Source organism: Sinohyriopsis cumingii, chromosome 5, assembly GCF_028554795.1.
Source record: "Sinohyriopsis cumingii isolate HCF-2022 chromosome 5, ASM2855479v2, whole genome shotgun sequence".
Taxonomy (NCBI): Eukaryota; Metazoa; Mollusca; class Bivalvia; order Unionida; family Unionidae; genus Sinohyriopsis; species Sinohyriopsis cumingii.
This window is the reverse complement of record NC_142965.1, coordinates 90,337,513-90,361,652: the sequence shown is the minus strand read 5'-3', so window position 1 is coordinate 90,361,652 and position 24,140 is coordinate 90,337,513. Positions and strand designations below refer to the sequence as shown.

Below are 24,140 nucleotides of genomic sequence, written 5' to 3'. Positions count from 1 at the left end.
GCATATTAATTGAGAAATACACCTGTACTGAAAATAGAGAAGCCATATATAATAGTTTACTTTATTTAGAGAACCACAAATTGGTACATATACGTGAATACTGTTTATATATACATGTCTAATGTATAGCATGAATAGAGTATCAACACCATGTACTCACCTGCAAACCTTATCATATACATTGAATCCACAATACAAGTGATTCCATCGAAAATATGCACACACACAGATTTAAAATATTCAATAATTTTGTCACAGGTCATATTGGTCTGAATTCAGTGGACAAATATAGCACAATCACGTAACAAATGACAAAGCACATTTACTTTTCAGTACATCCCAAGTTGGTAAGAGTTAGTTTGCGTTTTAAGCCGCCATTGGTAGCGTTCATAAGCATAAACTTTTTCCCTACAAAAAGAAAACTTTCACTGCACAGTTAACGCATTACAATCATATTGGAAAATGCAAAAATCCACCAGATTCCACCACTTTTATTTAAGTTTGGTACTGACTTCCTTTGACAAGTTCTTTGTTTTTATTGAAAGATTGTAGTCGGCTTTCTTTAATGAAGGGTGCATGTGTTATTGAAGTCACCGCTAAAAGACAGCTTTGGAGAACCAAACAAATGCCCATTTCTTATTGTGGCGGCAACATCAAATAATTGTATTGCATGATTGAGACTGATTTTTTCCATTTGCTGAGTACGTTTTCATAACAATCAGTGCTTCAAAGGTAATCTGTTCCTTTGAAATGTCAGCAAACTATTTTATCTGGGTACATTTTTAAAAAGGAATTGGCCATCGTTTGGACTATTCTAGTTACTGTCCCTCCATGCCTATTGAATAAAACAATAAGTAAGATGTAGTTTTTATTTTGTATTTGTTAACAAAAAATAACATTTGTGGTATCAGCTTGATGATGCCTTCCATGCATGTGTCTGAAAATTAACAAAGGGTCAACGGACAATAGAGACGTAGGTGTTCCGGTTTGATGATAGTGATTATTACTGAAAATGTGAGTGTTCTGAAGGATTTAATTCTGAGTGAAAAGAAGAGGAATTTTACTTACCATCCACATACAAATGTCAGTCTTTGTAAATATAATTACTAGCAAGCGGCTGAAAATCCAATGAAAGATAGATTACGAGATAATACCTCGTCCGGTTGATCTCCGTTACCAGAAATGTCAACAACAAAAAAGCAGATATTTCACAACATACAGTACTCATGCTAGATGTCATGATAAGCGGATTATAATATAACAGTCAGTGCACTGTTTAGATGGTTTGTCAATATGGACAAAGACTTTATGTAACAGTAGATAAATTTAAGGGCATTTTATATCCAGTGTGTGACTTCCTTTCATGGGGCCTCTGAATTTCTGCACTCCAAACCAATGGTTGTATATAAAAGTTTAAACGGCCAACAACATCGGCTTAAAAAAAAAATTGCCATATGGTACATTTTGCCGCCAATAAGGAAAAACAATTAAAGTTTGCGACATTGGCAAAGACCTACACGAACCCAGAATAAACTTTGTATGCCTTATTTTTCCTACTTTCAAGAAAATAGAACTACTTTTTCGTGTACGAGAAAAATTCATACAAAATTTCAGTAGCCATGCCATGATCATCTTGTATTATTCATGCGCTATCTCTTCCCCAAAATGATAGCAAACTGTTACGTTTTTTTGGTACTTTTAAGAAAGATTTTTTAAATTTGTGTACAACAAAAATACGTGCAAATGAAATTTCGAGAGCAACACCATCACCATGTTATATCCAAATTCATGTTATAACGGAGCACGCTATAATGGGGTCACACTGTACATGAAGTAAATAGAAATAAATATTGCTTTTTAAATAGAAGGAACTTTTATTTTTTATAGTACATATAATAAGTAGAAAGAACTTTTATTTTTGTAGTACATATAATAAATAGAAAGAACTATTGATTTCATATCTCGTCTTATTAAAAGTGTTAATGATGAAAATCGAAAATAAATAAAATTCAAAATATAGTATTTATTTGACAATAAATAAAAATTTAACTACATTTGTAAACGATGTAAAAATGTAGTTGCTGAATATTTGTTGGCAAATGTTATTAATTTTGATTCATTCAGATACAAAATGCACAGATAAAACTGCCAGTGATGATGTCTTCACATTAAAGGTGGTTTCTAGAACAATTTTACAGTTTGTAATTAGTGGTATATTTTCAGTTCCTTTTAAAATATATAGAATATGGAAATCCAAAACACAGGGATATAGACTTTTTAATCTGTTTTGGAAATGCATTTATGTTTCATTTCATTTTCATTTTGCATTCATCATTCTATGATTTTACATTTGCTTAACATTGCATTGATCATTTATATTCACTCTGCATGTCACTGCCTACATTCTTTATTCCTTTAGTAATCTGTTGTGGGCTCAGGGGTGTAAAATAGGGCTAATGTGTCTATCTACATGTTTTAAGTGGCAACTAATAGAGCAAAAGGTACAGAACTTGGTTACATTTGAAAACCAAGAGAAAACAGTTCCAGAGCTAAATTAAGTGCTTACGGATCTTATACTTAGCAAGATCTGATTTCAAGGGAACAGAGTTCTGTATGTCAGACAAATACTAAATTCAGTCTCTCCATCATGTCACAGGCAACGTGTATACTGATTTATGGCTGCATCTTGTGGCATGTCTTCATTTTCATCCTTGAATAGTTATTTACAGATTTTAGTGGCAGTATTTGTCAATGATAAAATTGGCCACTTTCTGGACTGGACTTTGCTCTTGCTTATCAAGATGTGGCATGTGGTCTGTAGGTGAGTGAGCCTGGAACCTAAAACATGAAGTAATTTTTTTCTTTCTTCTTTTTTTCAGAAAAAACTTGAGGCTTATGAGCAAGGTGGAGAAAAGAAGACAAATTAGATGTACATTATCACTGGCTGTTAGAATTATCCATATATTCCATGGAGTGGCAGAATTCTGTATTGAGTAATGGAAGACAGATTTATTTTCTTCCCAAGTTAATCCTCTAGCTTCAGAATTGTGCTAGTTTGACACAAAGGTGTTGTTGTCCAAAAATATAAACTATAACAAAAAAGGTTATTTTATTCTTATAACATTTTCTTGAATTTAGGACTGTTCCAAGTTATAAATGTGTGGAGTCAAGGCAATTCTTCAGAGTCTACTGTTCAAAATTGTATAATTTGACTGGTCAGCCTCTGTGTTTCAAAACGTGAAAACTGCTATATGCCAGAAGGGCTTAGAGCAAATGTAAACAGCAGACCCTTCTTGATCCTACTATAAAAGTTATAAAATAAGAGACAGTAAAGATTTCAGTGCTTAACTGTTATCATCGATCTTTAGCAGATGCAATAAATATGCACATATACATTGTGTTGATCATTCCGGTTGGGCAATATTTTCAGATATACACTGTACTGATCATTCTGGTTGGGGCAATATTTTCACATATACACTGTACTGATCTTTCTGGTTGGGCAGTATTTTCACATAAAATATTGTACTGATCATTCCAGTTGGGCAATATTTTCACATATATATTTTACTGATTATTCTGGTTGGGCAATTTTTTCACATATACATTGTACTAATCATTCTGGTAGGGCCGTATTTACCCATTCTTAATGACATCTCAATATCTGGCTAATTGTTGAGTAAAACACAGGTACACACAGCAAAATTTTGGCATAAACTGTTGATGTTTCAAATTACACTTTAGACAGGATCTAGATATTTTAGATATTGTAATGGTCCAGCACTGGAGATAAAACAAATACGGGGAGGGGGTAGGGGTAAGAAAGAAAAGAGTCTGGTGCTATACATGAATGATCATTTAGCACACTGGTTGACATGTATGACTTTCAGTAGTTTTGATTGCCCCAAAATCTTTACTTGCTGAATAAATTCAGGCTTTCCCAACAATTTCTGCAATTTGCTGATTGACAATACATGTGTTTCATCACTATGCTTACATCAATTTTCACAAAATTTATTGACTTAAGTAGTGAAAAGGTTAAGCTCATGAAAGTTAAGTCCTTGTTAGGTCTTCTAAAATTCAATGAATTAAATATGTTGTTATTAAACATGTGATTTTAGTTTTGGCTTGATACATTGTATCCATTGAGGGTTTAAAATATTTAAGGTGATAATTTTAATGGGTTTTATGTTTGTGATCTCATCCAAGGATCAATAATTGAAACGACTTTCATCATGTCTGTCAGTGTAATTGTTTTTTTAGTTACTTATAGCATTAGTTCTTTATATACCCCAGCAAACGAAGTGAGGGGCAGGGCATTAAACTGTAGTCCATTTGTCCCTCTGTCCATCACATATGTTTAATAATATCACCTGAACCTTTTCAGATATCTTCATGAAACTTGGCATGCTTTTGTATCGTGGCTAAACAGTCTGTCCTGTTAATAATGGAAGTCGGTCAGCATTTTAAGAGTTATCCACATTTTTATTAGATTGTGTCAATAAGATTTTACCTTTTTACCTTGTCTAGTTAGGACTTTTAGAATTTTAGTTAGGACTTTTAGAATTTTATTACAAATTGTGTCAATCCATAAATCAATACATTCATAAACACTCTTCTCCAGTTAGTAATCGCCTAAATCATTTAGGTACCTTCATGAAACTAGTGTGTATTCATATCATAACAAAATTTGTGTCCAATGCCTGGTCAGATTAGTTCTGTTAAAGTTATATCCCCCTTGTTTTTTTGCATTTGTATCATGACAGCTGTTTATTTGAAATATAAGAATGGTCTTTATGGAATTATTACTTTTAGAGCAGTGGGTATTCTATAATGGGATATCATAAAGTACATATGCATAAAATCAGCCAGTTTTGATTTCCTCCCCCTTATGTTCCACAGTGTACATTTTGTAATTAAAAAAACATGTATGTACCCTTGTGTGTCCCCCCCCGGCCCCCAACAGCAGTGAGGACAATTGAACATTGAAAGATGGAATTTTCATTTTATGCTGTCAGCTGACTTGGTTGCTGGCTTGTTAAAGCCACATTACAGAGTAAAATATTAGAACTCTTCTGATAAGGGAACCACCTGATGGTTCCCCCTCCCCCTCCCCCTCCCATTGCACATGTACACTTATGTAAACCCATCCCCCTTCATATAATCCGGTGTTTGCTTTTGTCAAACACTCTCCCACCCCACCATGCATACATAATTTATGGAAGTCTCCTAAGCATTCACGGACTGACAGATCTAGTGTACATTAGGAACGTCATTTTGGGCAAATGAAATAAATTACTAGAAACTAAAAACAATGTCAGTATCAGTACATATTAACTGAGTCAAGATTCCATGTATTCTGATTCTTAGAAATTTGCACTATATTTCACAATGCATACATTGATGATATTAGCTTTATATTTATCTATTTTAAAAAAATGACAAAACATGGCAGAAACATTTTGTGCTGGTGAGAAAACAACAGTTTCTTGGTAGTAACCTTAGATGATGAACAGAATACATTAATACTGTGTCAGTATTAGGAACAAAGACAAAAATTGTTTGCTTGCTATGCTGGTACAGGTTTTAAACAAAGTGCCATTACATATATTGCTTAGGCGGTTTATTTAGTCTCCAACCCCAGTCACATGATGCCACAGGCTGCCAGTTTCAATACCTTGCCTTCTTAAACTCACACACAGCCACATGCTGCCAATATCATGCCGTTATAGCAGGTAGTCTAATTGTACAAGATAAAGGGTAAGAGATTTGGAGATTTTGTATCCAGTAATGCTGGAGTGGTTTTTTATACTGGCTTTAGTTCATGTAGAAAAAATATTCACATTATATATAGTTTTGTGTTAGAGACATTGGCTGTATTTTCAATTGTATGCAGAGTGATGCTTATAATCTTTATTTTGTGGTCTTACATTTTGTTATGTACATGTATGTGGAATGTTTGAAATTTTGACATGGTAAAAGCAATAGGATTTTTTTTCTCCTTTATTTTAGCATAAATTTATATTCACTCATGTTGACTTATGACTGGAAAAACAAAACATGAAGGTTGCAGTTTGACAAGAATTATATTTTTTAAATACTTTCCATTTGGAATATTTATAAGCAACCTTGTCAGCTGGAGAAATAGGTATTGCAGTGCATGTGTCATTTGTGTATGATTGGACAGAATTATCAACATAAACCATGTGAGAACACTGCTATACACATCAGCCAGTTGGACCATGCCTTAACCTTTTCAGTGAAAGGTCAAAACATTCAGTTCATGTAGTTTGATTTATAATTACACATTGGAAACCAACTACATGTACTTCATATGGCACATGTAAAATTGGTGAATTAAATTCTTTGTCTTTTCATGGTTCACTCAGTTCTCACAAATGGTTCTTGTTATCAGGTCTACCCATCACTCGGCAGCCATGTTGAATGATAGTGGAAATTCTGACTGTGCAGAATCGAAATGGTGTTGTCAGAAAAGGAACAGAAACAAATATGCATAATAATTTTTTTAAAAGCATTCAACATTGACAACTACTGTGAATTCTTTTGGTGGTGCATGAATTACCATGGGTTATCAATTTTTACAGATTCCTATGTTGCTACAAAAAATGAAATTAAAGACCAAACATCCAATTTTCCTTCTGTGAAAACAGTAGGACCCCTTGTGTGCTATATATACTCTTTTAAGTCATGTCCAACTGCACAGACCCAGATATGTCAGCACATAATGCACTGGTAGATCAGTATTTGCAGTTTTTTGCAGTAATCAGTACAACATGCATTATAGACCCTGATTTGACAGTGTAGTATTTGATGACATAACAGGGACTATGTTGTTTGCAGTTGGATCCAACATAGAAGCAAGTACATATGAGTAATCCTCAACTTTAGTACCATTTAAAATGTCATTTTTATGAAAACCATGAAAATTGATGCACACAAAAAGAAAGGGATCTACAGTATTTATAAGAGAGGGATACAGTAAATATATAGAAACTGGTCTGGAAATAAGTCTTTGTTCATTTTGTGTCCAGAATTGTCCTTAGTTGAGAAATTAAAATGTAGAAAATATTCCTTGCATCACTATGAAAAGAGACTCATTTCATTTTTAAAGGCATTTAATTTTTGTTATTTTATTAATATAAGGTTCCAATTTTATTCAGTTTGATTTTAGTGCTTTAGCATAGGTCTTGTAAGTTTTCTTATAGTTTTTAACCTAATGTAAAAAGTTGGATTTGAACTCAGAAAATTCACTAGTAATATAATTGCATGTCAGAATAATATTTCTAAACTTTAAACATTTGTCCATGCCTTATATAAATGCATATAAGTGAAATCTTACTGCAAGCTGCTTGGACCATGTTCTATGCTGTTTGTTGGGGCCAAACAATAATCTGGATCTGGCGATGTATTATGCAAATGCATATCACTCTGTGTCTAGATGTTAGACCCGATTTTTGCACAAGTATATGAAGTATGTATTGCCAATATTGTATGGTCATTTTATTATAGATGTTTAAATTTTAAGATTAAGCTAAATCTTGGTTGGTATTTTAATATTAATGATTGTAAAATTGCCATAAATATTAAGTCCTACATACAGGTATATTATTCCTCAAAATGTCTTTATAGTAAATCTTGTGAGTTGGTTACAAATATATATGACATGATCATCCTTGCCTGCAAAGCACATTAATGAAACACTGTCTTCATATAATACAGGTATTGCAATGGATTCCATTATGGAGGTTAAATTATGTAATTACAGAAAATGTACTAAGGTATAAGGCAACCACAACTGCATTACATTATACTTTTATGACTCCCTGAACATTGTTACATTAAGAGAATATTATTTTCATCATGGTTCATGTACCAGTCTGCCACTGGGACTAATGAAAGGCAAACCTTAAAATGACTTCTTGAAAGCTGCTTAACAAATTTCAACCAAATTTGATAGAAAGTATACTGGCATATAAGACCTTTACAAATGACCATCAAATATGGCCTATGGTATTAACAGAAAACCTTGGGATGACTTGTTTGAAACAACAACAAAAACATGATAGTATTTTAGGGAAATGTCAGTCAAGTGAGCAATGTGGGACCTTGGGCCTCTTGTTTAAGAAATGACTTAAAAAAAAATGTTTTGGGTTGTATGGAAATGAAGATGCAAACATTCATTATTCGCATTTTGTTAATTATATTATGATTGCAGAACATTATATCTTATTTTCAAATAAAGCTTTCTTGGCATTGTTTGATGCATAAGATGAGCTTCCAACAAATAGAATATTATTCTTCTGTACAACAAGTCTTTGTTTTCTTTGTGTTAAGTGCAGTTTAAGCAACAAAATAACACAGATTTTTTTTGTGTGAAAATCTTTGTCATGAAATATGATTGTAATAAAGATCTTTCATCGTTGCTTCACCTGTGACTTATTTTTAATACTCCTGCTTTTGTCATTGTGGACATCTATTTTACATTTGGATCAGTTTCTGGAACACAAATATGTGCTTGTATTGTCATGGAAATATATCTGATGATCATATACACTTAATATGTTTAGGCCAGTTTCTAATACATTGTTCCTTGTAATGTCATGAAAAAAGGTGCATATTTCCTTAGAAGTACTACACCACAGTACAAATGTAGATAACTGACCCTCTGTTCATGCTTCAGTGATCATGTATATTTTTTACTTCAATATCAGTTTCTGGAATCTCTTGGAACAGTATTTTTTTTTTATACACCAACCCACTCACAATACAGCAACACCATAAGTATTCAAGTATAAATTTTCACACAAAGATTGGGATACCACAACTTTGGGTCCTGAGATCACTCATCTGGATAATACCTGCATGATTGACAAATGCCATTGATTGCGTACATTGAAAAAGAATTTTTTCCAGGTAATGCTGTGTTTTTGTATCTTCTACACATAATGGCATTGTATCTTCTACACATAATGGCATTTTCAGCATCAATTTTCCAGTACTGAAAAGCTTTTATTCTAGAAAGTTGGTCATATTCTGTTATGCAGTTTTTGAGGTCAAGCTTTTTTAAATATGAATACCCTTGGTACCAGGATATTTTCTAAAATAAAATGTCAAATTCTTTTGGACTATTGTTTAGAAGTAGTCATTTGGGGGGGGGTATATTCTAATGTCAGCTATATGATAACAGATTTGTGACACTGTTCATTTTACAAGGTCCTTCATGTTGTGAAGCTGTAGAATCTAGTCAAGTTGTGTTTTGAAAAGTAGTCGTTGAACGGTTATTTCTTTTCATAGTAACAACTGCACAATTTATTGATGGAGTGTTATCATGTGTATGAACTTGGAAGTCCTTCATGCTAGGATGTTTTCAGTCAAAATTTAGTTGAATAATGTCAAACTCTTTTTGAGAGGTTTTGAGGCATTTCTCATTAGTGTTTTGTTTTTAAAAGCTTCAAATGCTGATATACTGTCAGATTATTTTGGATTTTGTTGAGCAGTTTTGAGAAGGTATTTGAAGATTTTCATCTTGTTAGTAATGGCAGTCATATTGGATGGCAAATGAGCATCAGTTGCATATATTTGAAACCCCTTCCCGCCAGAATGGTTTCTGTCAATTTTGGTCAAATTCTGTCAAGTGATTTAGGAGAAGCATTATGTCAGAAAAATGTATATGCACTGGCGAAAGTGATATTATTCCAAAGGGTCGAGTCTTTCTTTGAGAGGCAACAATAAAGCAATTGTAAAATTATTTTATGCTTTTTCTAAACACATAAAGGATGGTTCCTCAGTCCATAACATGCTTGTCTTCCGATCTGAGATATTTATTCTGCTATGATTCTCTTGTCTTAAACTATGTTACAGAAAGAAACAAAACCAACACTGTTAGTAAAATCAAGATAATTTATTTTTCTAGAATGCAAAGTAAAAAAATCGAAAGACACAGTATCGTGAATTAAATCCCAAATGTCCTAAATGTTGTATCAGAAGTCCAAAAGTATAAAATATTAATAATGAATTCCAAATTGGCTTGAATGTCCTGATGTACCACAATGTCATGACACAGAATGTCTTTGTGTTTTAGTACAAAAAGGCATTGAGCACTTTGTAAATTCAATAAATTATTTAAATAATTCATCTCAGATTATATTTGAAAAACAAAAATAAGTGATTCCACATACTGATCATAAAACAGGAATGAATAATTGTCAAATCTTGATATATACATACCTCACATCCTGCTACGCAATATATTCTCCAATAAAGTAATGGAAATTTCACCAAATTGTCAACATGTTCGCTTCCTGAACATTCTAAGCTCCTAAGCAAGATCAGGCCACGAAATCAAATTTAGGAAATATCTTTAAAAAAATATGACAATAGCCAGGTAGGCAAAATCTCTACCCTCAATCACTTACAAAGTTTAAACTCATAATATAAATTAGATAGCAACAGAAAACTTGGTGAGTGATTTGAAAATTAAAATGTTTTTATTTCTCAAATGGACTTAATGTCAATTATTTAGATAAATTAAAAAATTTAATAAATAAACACAATTATGCTTGCTTCAATACACTGAATAAATAAAAAAAGAAATATGCATATTATACGTAATTGCAGACATTACAAAACGTACAGATGTATGTGTGTTTATATATAGAGAGAGAGGGAAAGACATTAGTAAGTGGATTGTAAGGTTGTAAGACTTCGTGTTTCGTTCATCATTCATTGTGCACAAACATAAAGGATTTATAAACATTAAGGAGCAATAAAATTTGCCTTTAATATCCTAAATTAGCAAAAGGTTGTAAACAAATTCATTTGTTTGTCCCATAAGATGCTAAATAATCATATTCATACACTGCAAAGCATTGCCGTATAAAAATTGATACTTTATATATGTTTATGAACCCTTTAAAATCTATAATTTATTCTCCTCCTTCAACAAATGTTGGAAGTAATTTGAAATACAGTTCTCATGTTTTGTTGGTTTTAATGACACTCTTAGCATATCATGCCAGTGAAATGGGAGCAAAGTGCCTTTCCCATGGAGATACTGAGGCAGCCAGTCGAGGGTGACCTTGGCAGGTATCAAACCTTTCGACCATTATGAGGTCTATGCTATGCCATCTGTGTTACCATGGATTTCTCAATTTACATGCAGTTTGCACAGAGCTGATAATATGTACGTTTTTCATTTGTAACGAGATATTTAGTAGTGTGTTTATTCACAAGAATTGTGTATACAAATATCTCCCTCAGTCCACCATATACCGTTAATTCCTGTTGCAATTATTGAGTTTTTGCTATGACCGAAAGTATTGGTAGTTAATTCCCTTGAACACACACACACACACACACACACACATGAATATATATATATATATATATATATATATATATATATATATATATATATATTGCATAATATATAGCCGGCATCACAAGCCAGGATTGTACTGATTTGCTGTTATACAAAACAGTTTCGCATTTGATCCTCCACTTATTAAATTTTGTTTGCAACCACATATTTTATACAGTTAAATACACGAGTAAAGGCATATATTTTATACAGTTAAATACACGAGTGGAGGCATATATTTTATACAGTTAAATACACGAATGGAGGCATATATTTTATACAGTTAAATACACGAGTGGAGGCATATATTTTATACAGTTAAATACACGAGTAGAGGCATATATTTTATACAGTTAAATACACGAGTAAAGGCATATATTTTATACAGTTAAATACACGAGTGGAGGCATATATTTTATACAGTTAAATACACGAGTGGAGGCATACATTTTATACAGTTAAATACACGAGTAGAGGCATATATTTTATACAGTTAAGCAGCAGAGGGGGCGAATCCTACAAAGGTCTAGAGACCACCAAATGATAAAATAAGCCTTAAAAAAAAAGCTAATCCTACAACAAAACGAGACTTCCAAATGCTAAAATAAGCCTTCAGAAAGGGGGGGAATTCTACAACAGCAACGAGACAAAAAAACGCGACCCCCCCCCCAACTTGTTGTCGCCGCCCGGGGCTGCTCTCTTCGAGTTTCTTACGTTAACCATACAATGTATCAAGTCCGATACGGTATCGTGTCCGCGGGTCGTGTAAATTTATTGTTACAAATCCATGCGGGGTTCTTTGAGCGCGACTAAAGAAATTTTTGAATTTATTTATGTCCATATCACCGCTACACCATGTCTGATGAATGTTTCTCAGCGTGTGAACATCAACTCCATTAAACACCGCAAGAAGATTACAGTTGTCTCTAATTACTTTAGGAATTTGTGTATAACGCTGAGTAACATAAATCACATCAGTGTTTTTATGACGACCTCGTGAAAATATTCTTGCAGGATTTTTTTGCTTGTCCAGCATCACATCATCATACACTACTAGGTTATTTATTTCCCCGTTAAGGTCTTCCACGGACGGAGCTTCTTCAATATCAGTTATAAATTCAACAACATCCTCGCCGTCTTCACTCAGCGCTTTTGCACTCTCATTAAAATCTTTTATAACATCATAACAACGTTGATCATCCACAGACGGAGCTATCAAGTATAGTTTGTCCCATTTCATCCACTTCATTATCATGTTCAGTAGCAGTTGCGTTTTACCTGATCCTGACGGTCCTATGATGATCATTCTGATAGAATTTGGTAGCACGGAATTATGCTTAACTGGCTCCTTTCTTCGCGTCGCAGAAAAATCTGTAATTTCCATTTGTATATAGGGAATAATAATTATGGATCTATATTGTGTGAAGTGTAAGGCACGAACCCCTACAAACGACATAACAACCATTACAACAAAAAATAACAGACAAGCACTCTCTGGTACGTGTGTGCGATGTGGCACAAAAAAATTTAGATTTCAAAAAAAAAGCCTGACAAAGTCAGCGGAGGTGACATTGCAGCAACCCTCGGACGACTTTCAGGTACCCCTTGGGCTAAATATCCCGGAGAAAAGCATCTCCCAGGATACAATTACTGCGGTCCAGGGACACGACTAGATATCAGACTTGATGAACAATCTAAACCAAAACCGGGAGAGTATCCGATAAACGCTATCGACGCAGCGTGTCACATACATGATGTTGCTTATCGAAGTAAAGATCTACAAGACAGGCATATCGCGGATGTGAAATTAATTCATGCACTAAGCGCCATAAAAAATAAATCATTTAAGGAGTCACTCGCTAATTGGTTAGTAAGATCAGCGATGAAATCTAAATTAGCATTAGGCGCTGGATAATTAATAACAATGGAAGCATTTCCAATGCAAGCGATTTATTATTCCCCAATCGGATACTGGAGAGGTAACTCAGCAATTAATAAACTCGCCAACGCGGCATCAGTAACACGCGAGGTTGCCAAAAATTGGCTATCAAAACAAGCAATATGGCAAATCTACTTACCACCACCTCGACAAATCAATTTTGCACATTTTGATGTTAGTACCCCCAATGAAGTTCATCAGGCTGACATACTATTCCTGCCTCATGATACTGTCCGTAGAAAAACATACAAATACGCGCTAACAGTAGTTGATGTTGCTAGTAGATACAAAGAAGCAGAACCGTTAGCGACTAAAACAGCCGCTGAAGTTGCCTCTGCGTTTAAACGAATTTATCAGCGAGGACCTCTAAGCTGGCCCCGATTATTACAAGTTGATCCTGGCAAGGAATTTCAGGGCGCGGTATCATCACTGACAAAGCAGCATAACGTTATCATACGACGAGGGCATACTGAAATTCATCGGGATCAGGCAATTGTTGAGCGATTTAATAGAACACTCGCTGAGAGATTATTCGGATACCAGTACGCGAGGGAATTCATTTACGATACGAGATCTCGTGAATGGGTTGCAAGACTGCCAAACGTGATAGCCGCGCTGAATAATGAAATTACCAGAACAACAAACATGAGACCTGTAAATGCAATCACAAAAAAATATATACCCCGCGTCAGTGAACGCGGACAACAGCAACAAAATGTTTCAGCTCGGCCAAGGACGCTAGCGTCCCCACTGCTGGGTAATGTCACCGTTAGGTATTTATACGAACCCGGCGAACTCGAAGGAGGAAAAAAAAGGGCAACTGATCCTATATGGAGCGTTACAACACATAAGATATCTAGCATAACCAGATCAACTGGAAGAAACGCAATCTACAGATTAGATTCAACTGCTCCTCAGCGTGGATTTACACGCGAGCAACTTCAGGTGATTCCCACGGATACACAATTACCACCTCGATCACTTAAATAACTGCAGCAACACCTCTGCGTCGATTACACTCAAGACAGGTCAACATCACATTTTCACGTGTATGACCGCGACTGCTATCTATTCTATCTACGGTGAATTGCCTTGGGTCGTTTTTCGAATACTGCCACAGCAATAAACAATTACAACTCGCACAGAGATTATTCTGCTGTTGTTGTAATTGTATTACAAATTCAACATCCAAACTTTGTTTGGGATCAAACTCGTTACCATTTTTTTTGTCGCTCTGTTTGTAACCGGCTAATTTCTTTCTTATTGTATCATCAGCGATTGATCTGTTGATGCTGTCGTTGACAACATCATCTAATACAATTCTTCGTAACTGACCTATCCTTCTTACTCTTGACACGGCTAAATAAACTAAATTTGACCACTCGATGCGATCATCAACAATCCAAACTGTTGTATCTGAAATAGTTAGTCCCTGCGAACTGTGGATGGTCATAGCGTATCCTAGCGTCCACGGGGATTTGCTCATTTTCAGTGCCTGTTCGACAGCATCAACATCAACTGTGACAATATCATTTAATACTAAATTCTGTTTCTCCGGACCCGACGCAGTCCCGCGCCCTGGAATATCAACATCAATATTCTGCAATCGCGTATCAGCTGGTCTATAACACAACGGCACTGGCAACATGGGAAATTTCTTCTGATGTAACTGAAATAACCGCTGCTGAAGTGTGTCCCTGACTATCTTTCTACTTGCCACAATTAAATCACCTGGTTTCCACGTTTCCCAAAAGTCGCTCAGCGAAGTCTCTGGAATTATTTCACGCATTATCTCACACTGGACTTTATTGGTTTGTAGCCTGATCAGTGCCTTAAACTCTTTCAGCGTTTCATCGAGTGCTCTAACATCGTTAGTTATTTCCTCATAATAATCTACAAAAGTTTTCAGCCACTCGTGTGGAGATTCACCTGTAAATGGCGGTGGTTGACCATGATCGCCGCACATCACCACTGCGGTATTTTTCTTTAGCAGCCAATCCAGAAACTGTTTTAATATATCTAACGGCACAGTGTCTATCTCATCCCAGATGATTTTCTCGGGAATATATTTCGTTCCCATTCGTTCAGGTGTCCACGTGCCGCCGCTGTATTTGAAAAAACTGTGATACGTGCACGCGTTAACATCCCGTTGTCTCATCTCCCTGGCAAGTCTGTGTGTGGGAGTCAGCACGACCAAGTCAGAACCGCGAAATAATTCAATCGCTCGAGTTGTTTTACCAGAACGACCGGGACCGTTCAGATAAACTGTTTTGTGTCTTGTAACAGGATCGTGCACCGGCGGCAACAACGACGTCGAAGACATTTCTGCGCTGCGATACTCATCCACGATTTCAACGTCAGCTGATTCACAATATCCGTGTAACATTTCATTCTTTATTCTCCACCAGCCCCACGATGGATCATCCGATATGACATTATTCAACACCGCTAAGTGTTTTTTATTAATATAAAATGAATCCGTTGCAACTCTTACTGCGTCAACGGGGAATCTATTAATCATCGACAACAAATTTATGGATACATAAGCTAGCATCGAAGATCTCAAATGTGTGTACTGAGATGATTCTCCGTCGATATAACTAAAAACAGTCCCTAGTTTTTCTCCGTTTGACAGAAACACATCTTCGCGTTTACAGAACATGTTGTTCGTGGCTGCATCAGCGACAACAAGATCCAATTCAGTCTTGTCCATGATTAATCGACTGTGATGTTGTTTATGATCATACGCTCCACCTTGAGTGAATTTTCCTATTATTTTTCGTCCTAGATCTTTTGCTGTGCTTGCATCATTTTTGATAATATCGTCGATAGAAGCTTCTGGATATTCTCGTGACCAATCTTCGATGACTTCTTGTGACGTAACCGGAGTTGGCAACCAAACTTCGGTTTGACGACAATAACATATAATCGCTTCGCTGACCGTCAGCGACAACAGTATTCGACTGTCAAGCATGTATCGCAATAACACTATCGGTGCCCATCGCTGTTCAACGAAATGTCTGCCAAACCAAACATAACACACAGGATGTAAATCCTTAGCGAATTTAAACGACGACACACAAGCAAATCCGGTCAAGTCAAAATCAGGCAATGGTCCGTTTACAGCAACTCTTGTCATCGCGTTTGTAACGTGGCCAAACCGTTTAAAATATTCGCTGCATTCTCCACGCCCAAGGAAACTTCCTGGATAACACGCCGTCATGTCCACGGATATCATATCGCGGTAATCATACCGAGTATTCCACAAACCGCCGTGTCCGTATTCGACACAGCTCTGTTGGATATCCCCAAGGAAACTTTTCGGAGTTGGTCTCCATGAATTTCGTTCCCGGGCTACATGCGCGGCAACACCCGGGACAGTAAAACAGTGTCGCAGTAACGTATCAGTGTCCGTCGCATGATATTTTTCTGCGAGTTTTTTCATTTCGTGCTGTAACGCAACCGTTCTGTATATTTCCCCGTCGGGTCTCACAAACTGATTATATTCTCCATCTTCGCTCGAGAATAACCACACCGACACTGGATCGGTTTTACTTATCCGATGAATACAATCAAACATATTTCCCGAGTAATACTTCACAACACGGTCTCGCGGAAATATTCTAACCTGGTCAGTCCAAGCGTGACTGTTATGATCGATAATATTTATTGAAGCTCCATTGCGATTATATTTCGACTCGTACAATACCGTACCGGTTAACGATGAAACCGTTATAGGAAATCTCAGCGAGCGTTCCAACGCGGCAACATCATTTATTGACGCTCCTGTATCCGCTACTCGTTTAGCCCATTCTGTTATTTTATTTTTTCTGATCTCGGTTAGACCATTTCCACGTGGTGCATTTTTAAAATGTTCCATTACTCGCTCAGCTACACAATTCATCCTTGACTCTGTCAACGGCGACACCTTCATCGGGGCGAGTTTATCGACACTTGGTTTCTTTATCGGATAAATTCCATAAACGACCGCGGTCACAGGATACGCTCTGGCATAATACGGTTTATCAATCCCAACAAGTACTCCCGGGTTTGAGTCTTTGCTCAACAAAATGGTTTTTCCGCGCGGATCAAGAACAGGGTCTAGTTTGTCTCTGATAATCCACTTTCGGGTTCCCTCGTCGTCGACTCCAACAATAAATTTTATCTGCACGAAATATCTTCTATCGTCGAGATACTCAATTATATTACGCGCGATTGTATCGTTGATGGTACCATCAATGATGAAACTCAAGGAGTTTTCACGGGAAACTCTTCGAGGAGAAATGCTTTGCATTTCCGGGATAATTTTATACGAAGACCACGTGTGTGCGGCACCATCACGACGAAACTCTTCTTTGGCATCCTTGATAACACCAATTACCGTTGCTAACTCTCTTCGTCGACGATCAGTGGTTAACCGGTCAAGATCGAATCGAGAACCTGCGGGTTTTATTCTGGATAGTCTTTCAAAACTCATTATTATAATTAAGACAAGTATTTAAATAGACAAATATATTATATATAATGAACGGAAACTCAAAGAGTTTCTCATGCAAGTGGATCAAACTAAATTCATCAGCGCCGTGTAACAGACGTTGCAGAGGCGAATACTGTGGACAACATGCTCAACAGGTCCGCGGTGGGAGTCTAGGACCGATACCGTGTATCAGATGCGGCATTGGAGTACGAGGAAAAACGCAATTATGTTCAGCGTGTGGTGGAAAACGCTATCGAGAACTAAAACGGTATTATGATAAAAAATATCCAGCCTCGAACACTCTCTCGGAGCGTGATTACATAAATAAGTTTTCAGACAAATTATGAATTAGACAAATGATTTGCTTATAGTATAATGAATCAAGAATTCGCCCCCGAACAAAAATTTGTTCCACATCCAACTATTCCAAATTATGAAGCGTCACACGATGGTACAGTCAGACACTGCCGGCGACGGAAACCAATCGGTGTTGTATCCAATACCGGTTATCTAAAATTCCATGCTGGAGGAAAAGATTATCTCTGTCATCGTTTCGTCTATGAATGTTTCCATGGATTGATCCCTAAGGGTCTTGTCGTTGACCACGTTGACGGGAATCCGACCAATAATGCCATAAACAATCTTCGGATGGTCACGCAACGCAAGAACTGCTTACTGGGTAACACAGGTCATTGTAAAACAGTTGGAAAACGGGCTGTTAAGTCTCGAAATACAGAGACGGGCCAAGAAATGATATTTCAATCAATGGCCGCAGCTGGCAAATATTTCGGTATTTGTCAACCTTCGGTACAACGAGTCGCAAATGGGATCTACAAAACAGCATTTTCAAAAAAGCTCAAACAATATATTTCATTTTCCTACATACAGCTTATCCTCGACGATAACTCGTAAACACTCTCATGCAATTTAAAAATATAAAAAATATAATAATATGAATCACGAAAACATAAATGTCATAATTGTTGAACTCGAAAAATTGCAACAGCGTGGTTTTAATATTTTACTAAACGCTGAAACAATTATGTCAGATTTTGAATCGTTGAATGAGCGCGCCGGCAAGAACAATCTCGCCGCGTGTTATAGGTTCATTAAAAATATACAGAATTACGTTTACGGGTCACTTGCGTCGATAACTGACGATCAGGTATCTGAATTCGTTCCACTGTGCGGCGCAGTTGAGAAGATCAGGCTTGAATTGTCACAACAATATGAGACTCGAAAATTAATCAACACCAGGGTACGACGGCTACAAGGTCACATAAAGAATCTTGGAAACGCTAACACTTCCGAAAACTCTTCGAGTTCTGACACGGAAATGCCTACGGGTACTAGTGTTTGTGACTCCGTCGATGAGCGATGCTAGCATCGCCAAGTATGAAAGTGTCTCACGCTTTGTACATTTTCACGGTAAAAAAAAATAATACATTTTTTTTTGCCCAAGCGTGGAAACTCGAAGAGTTTCTCATGCTAGCATCGTTGGAAATGTTTTACATGAGAAGTCCTTAGACTTCCAGGATTTGCTCGAGCGCGGGCGCATCAATACAACAATGAGAATAGTTCATAATCTGTTCTCGTTGACACCAAGCTGTGATCATATGATTTTGCTGTAACTGCGTCAATTGTGACGACGTCAACAAGAAGTCTTCGTTGCCATACACGTCAACGATTATTTTAACGGGGAAATACTGTTCCGAGAAACTCTTTGAGTTTCCAGAAACGCTAGCGTTTCCAAATGCGGTTTTTATTGCTTCGTGAAGAATTTGCTTATCATGAATATGAACTCGTGCGTGAATGTATTCACACATTATATACAACCGTTTTTTTTTAAATGCGTGAAACTCTTTGAGTTCGAGTGATGCAGAGCATTTCCAAAATGTGCTTTGCGCATTTTCAGGATTTCACCAGTAAGTTCACCGAGATTGTCTCGCCACGCAGGTCCAACAAATTTCCCCGTTGGTCGGTGAGTTTGAAATTTATCGTTGACAACCACGGATTATTACACCGTAGATAGACCACATTGATTGGTTCTTGCACAATCAGAAAACCAGGGGGGTCTTTTGGTGTGAACGTATACAGGATAAACCCCTGTTGGGCCGTAGTGTCAGCGCTAGCGCTGTAGCTACCGTCGATGACGTCACATACAAGATTGACCGCGATAACATCTGTGATATTTACGATCCCGACGGAGATGTGTCTGCCGTCCCCGGTAGTGCTGTTGTCGTGCTTGAGAATAACCGGCTGCGGTTTTGTTCGCGTGTACGCGGCAAGAATATCTTCGAAAGATTTCTCGATGAGATCCTTGACTGATTTTTTTAACTCGGGCACATTATATCCGGGGAGTTTAACCCCCGGAATATCTTCCACGGAGATTTTATACAACGTCGCAAATTTTATTCTTCTGTCCGGGGTAGGATCAACCAAAAATCTTTGAATTACTATTTGATTTGTTTTTTCCATCAAGGATGCGAGTTTATTTAGTTTTTCTATGGTAGTGATAATTTTATTACGAGTCGCGATTTTATCACTGGAAGAAATATACTCTTGAAAATACCACCGCAATAGTCTTAGCTCTTCTTGATGATATTGTTTGATCAGATCAAATATATTTTCTACCAGGGTCACGTGTATATTAAGGGAACCAGGGTACCCGGTTCGGTAGAACCTTAACCCCAACCCGTCTTCGAAGGTATCCATGAAATAAACTTCATCATATATTGGTGGAGTTTGAGGTATACCCAATCTGTCGGTTCTTGGTCGTGCGAAAATGTCGTGTAGTTCTTGTTTATCGGTCTCGAAATCCGATTTTTTAGGTTCTGGTGGACCCTGTTCAAACCCCGGTTGTATTTGTGGCCATCCTAATACGGTCCTGATTGAACTATTGTATATATCCACGGCGTATCCCGGTGTTGAGATTTCAATGACCGCAGACAGCGTTGGTTCATGAGCTGTTATAGATATTTTGGCTTCCTTGCCGGTGATTCGTTTTATTTGGCGTTGTATCTCATTATTGATTTCTTCGATCTGATAACTCCCAGTGGGGAGTGTAATTGTATCCCATTCAAATTCACGTTGTTGTGGGTCCGCGCTGGGTTTCCCGAACACGAACGAATTATTCGGCTGCTGACCGCCAAATGATGCCGACCTGACATTGGGCCAGCTGTGATACACACTGAGCTTTGCCAACGCGATTTCACTCGCACGAATTGGAGTTCGAAAATTAATGCTGAATTCTGGTGTCGTCGAGGACACTGAGATCATTGTGGTCCTTACCGGTGTTGTGTTTGTGACTATTTGTTGAAGCAGTTCTTGTGACATTATTTATTTGTTTAGTTTTCAAATAGTCATTGTACGCATCTGACATTAGTTTGAATTCAGAATCTGATATCGACGCGGCGTCGCTGGATTGCACGTCTAACGATGATGATATCAGCGATGATAATTTCTGATATGCGGTCGTGGCTGTATTTAATTTTGTCGTGTAATCGTGTAATTTTGTGTTAGCACACGAGGATATTTTTTTGCTATGATGCCGAAAACTCCTGCCGCGGTAGTGGTCGTACAAACAGAGATCGTGGCAGCGACTACTGCTGTTACCGGAGTGACCGCTGATAGTATTACTCCCGCGGATGCAACAACGGCAGATACTGAATAAACCATAATGTCTAACACTGTTATGCGTCGCTTGTATTTTTTTACCTTTTGACTGGTTACTTCGATGACAGTTTTTAACTCAGATTGCCACTCACGGACTTGATTGTATCGATATTGTTGAGCATCTGGAAATCCTTCGAATTTCAACGTTGACATTTATTTAAAAATCGCTGCCGATTTTCAATTACGCGGTAACCAATTGAGGCGTTGCAGCGACGAATTCCAAACAAAACCAGTAAGATGTTGCTGTTAAACTATCGTCCTCGGCTTCAAGCATAAATGTTTCCTCGGTTCTGCTGTTTAGTATTACAGTGCAAACCCCGGAATACTTATCGGTGGAATGTCTCCAAGGATATGTTGTGAAGATTTCAAATTTAGCGGCTGAAAACACAGACAACCTGTAAACACCGGTGGCTGTTGCTGTATATTTGATAGTGTTATTTTGTCGTGACCATGTTGCGAATCCCGATGATACCGTGAATACGATGTTGGTGATATGCCCGGGAGTAACTCCAGTGGGAACTTTAATCAAACTGGTTTTGTTAACGATCTCAGGAATACCCGATACTATATTCTGCTGTGTTTGTTTGATCGTGTTAATGTTATTTTCTATTATCTGAACTTGATCTGAAAAACTTTTTTCCGTTCTGACTACACCTAACCGGGTATTAATCTTATTGATATCGTTGGCGTTATTAGTAAGATTTGGTATGATTTCAGAAAGTTTCGTGTCGACGACTGGAGGAGTTCCAAAGAACTTATCCACGGTCTCATCAGTTTTTGCGAAGTTTCTTTGGAGTCTTTTAAACCCGTTCACGTGAACATCATACTCTGACCGCAGCGTATTTAGTTTACCGTTGACGATGTCCACGTATTGTTTGTTTGACGCATCCTGGTCGGATTCGGGATTCGCTAACGCGGTTATTTTGTTGCCGCTCATGCTGAGTTCACCGGTCATTACGTCGCCGGATTTTATTACTCTGTCGATGATTAGGCCAGCAACGTGTTGGTACTGCGTGTCGACGTATTGTTTATTTGCGGCATCTTCGAGACCTTCCGGATTTTTTAGAACGGTTATTTTGTTGCCGCTCATGCTGAGTTCGCCGGTCATTACGTCGCCGGCTTTTTTCACGCACTTGTCAACACCTTTATCAATACTGTCTTTGATGCTTGCGATTGATATGTTCGAGTCCTTGATCCGGCCGCCATCACTAAATGCAACGAAGTTATCCTTGGTAGCTCCAAGAACTCTGCGAATTAAATCATTCCACTTAATGTTGCTCGTTCTTAGTTTTCCTTGCCTGTCTTGGAAAATAGCAACTTCATCTGGGTCAACTCCAGCTATATTCAAAAGATTATCGACTTCATCTCGGGTCGCATATTTTGAGAGATCAGCATCTGTGCTTGGTTTACCTCTTCGTGTGAAAGGTCTTCCGTAAATATCCACCATTATTCTTATTGCTGTTTTTTAAATGCGAGCATGAAAATGCTAAGCATTTCTCGATGCGGTATATTCATACATTACTTTATGAGGAGGAGTTGCTGGATTTCTTGAGATTGCATCAAGAACATTTAAAACCTCGCTCCCACAAATGGGCGGATCAATTAATGTTTGTGTTGGTAGCGTCGACTGCCACACTGGAATTGGAGATCCTTCGGATTTCTTGGAGAATCTGCTGTTGAGAGTGCGAGGCACTCCGCTGACATACTTGAGAAACTCAACTGGCGGTGCTAAACCGTACGAATCAAAATAGATAATTCCACGTGGATCGATCGCGTAAGCAACCCAGTGAGTTCCCGGACCATCTTTGTTGTCGAGATTGATAATGCCAGTTTCTGGATTATTCGGTTGTTGCGGTAATTGATCTCGCATAAATACTCCTCTGAAATGTTTTATACGCAATTTTTTAACAGCATCGAGTAAATCAAAATTGCTCATCGGAAACTGCGTCTTACGAAGCGTTTTTAAACCCGTTTTGGGTACCATGATGCCGGAGTTCCTGGTAGTCTTAGACCTGATCCGCGAGCGGATTTCCCCTTTTTTTTGTACCCGTGTCCGGTTGCTTTCTTTAGTGCCATTCCAGCTGCGGTTCCAACTGCACCAAGTGCTGCTGCCTTTGCTACGGCTGGTGCTGCCGCGGCAATCAACGCCGGTATTGCTGCGAGAAGAGGAAATATTCCACCGGTTTTAGTCATGTCCTTGATAGCTGCAGCAGAGAAATTAAGTCGGACACCGGTTTTTGCTGTTAGTGCCTTATTAAAATGTTTAATCTGAGTATTAGTCAACGACAGCTTGTTTGGACCACCAACAAGTTGATCTCGTTTTAGTGTTATTGATGTCCCGCACGTGCTTGCGTTCTTCGATTGCAATTTCTTCGTTTGACCGGAAGTCAAGGTGACATTAACATGACTGTATGACATTATATCCTAAGTTTGATTTTAATTGCGTTACATATTCTCGATTGGAGCGTCGATGACCCTCATTCGTCCGCCAACACCTTCAAGCAGCATTGCTTTATCGGAGAGTATAACCGCAATCGCTCTGTAACCACCAGCAGGAACACCTACACGAGCTCGGAAATGTAGGTCGACAACAGATTGTTTAACCAGATCAAGATGTTCCAGCGAAAAGTAATAAATCGGATATAAACTCATAAAGTCTCGCTGTGATA

The 24,140-nt window shown here is 37.5% G+C and overlaps 1 protein-coding gene across 2 annotated transcripts in view; it reads left to right on the top strand.

Moving 5' to 3' along the window:
* The window catches only part of LOC149799734 (B-cell receptor-associated protein 31-like), an 86,618-nt gene that overhangs the window by 20,456 nt on the left and 42,022 nt on the right, over positions 1 to 24,140 (top strand). Inside the window, exon 8 of one of the 2 annotated variants that reach the window (XM_089959107.1) lies at positions 2,880 to 8,449. The exons of the other annotated variant lie outside the window; for it this stretch is intronic. Coding sequence (XP_089815233.1) covers positions 2,880 to 2,927 — 48 coding nt within the window. The 3' untranslated portion in view covers positions 2,928 to 8,449. Of the gene's footprint in view, positions 1 to 2,879; positions 8,450 to 24,140 lie in introns of those variants that run through there. 2 annotated transcript variants of the gene reach the window in all.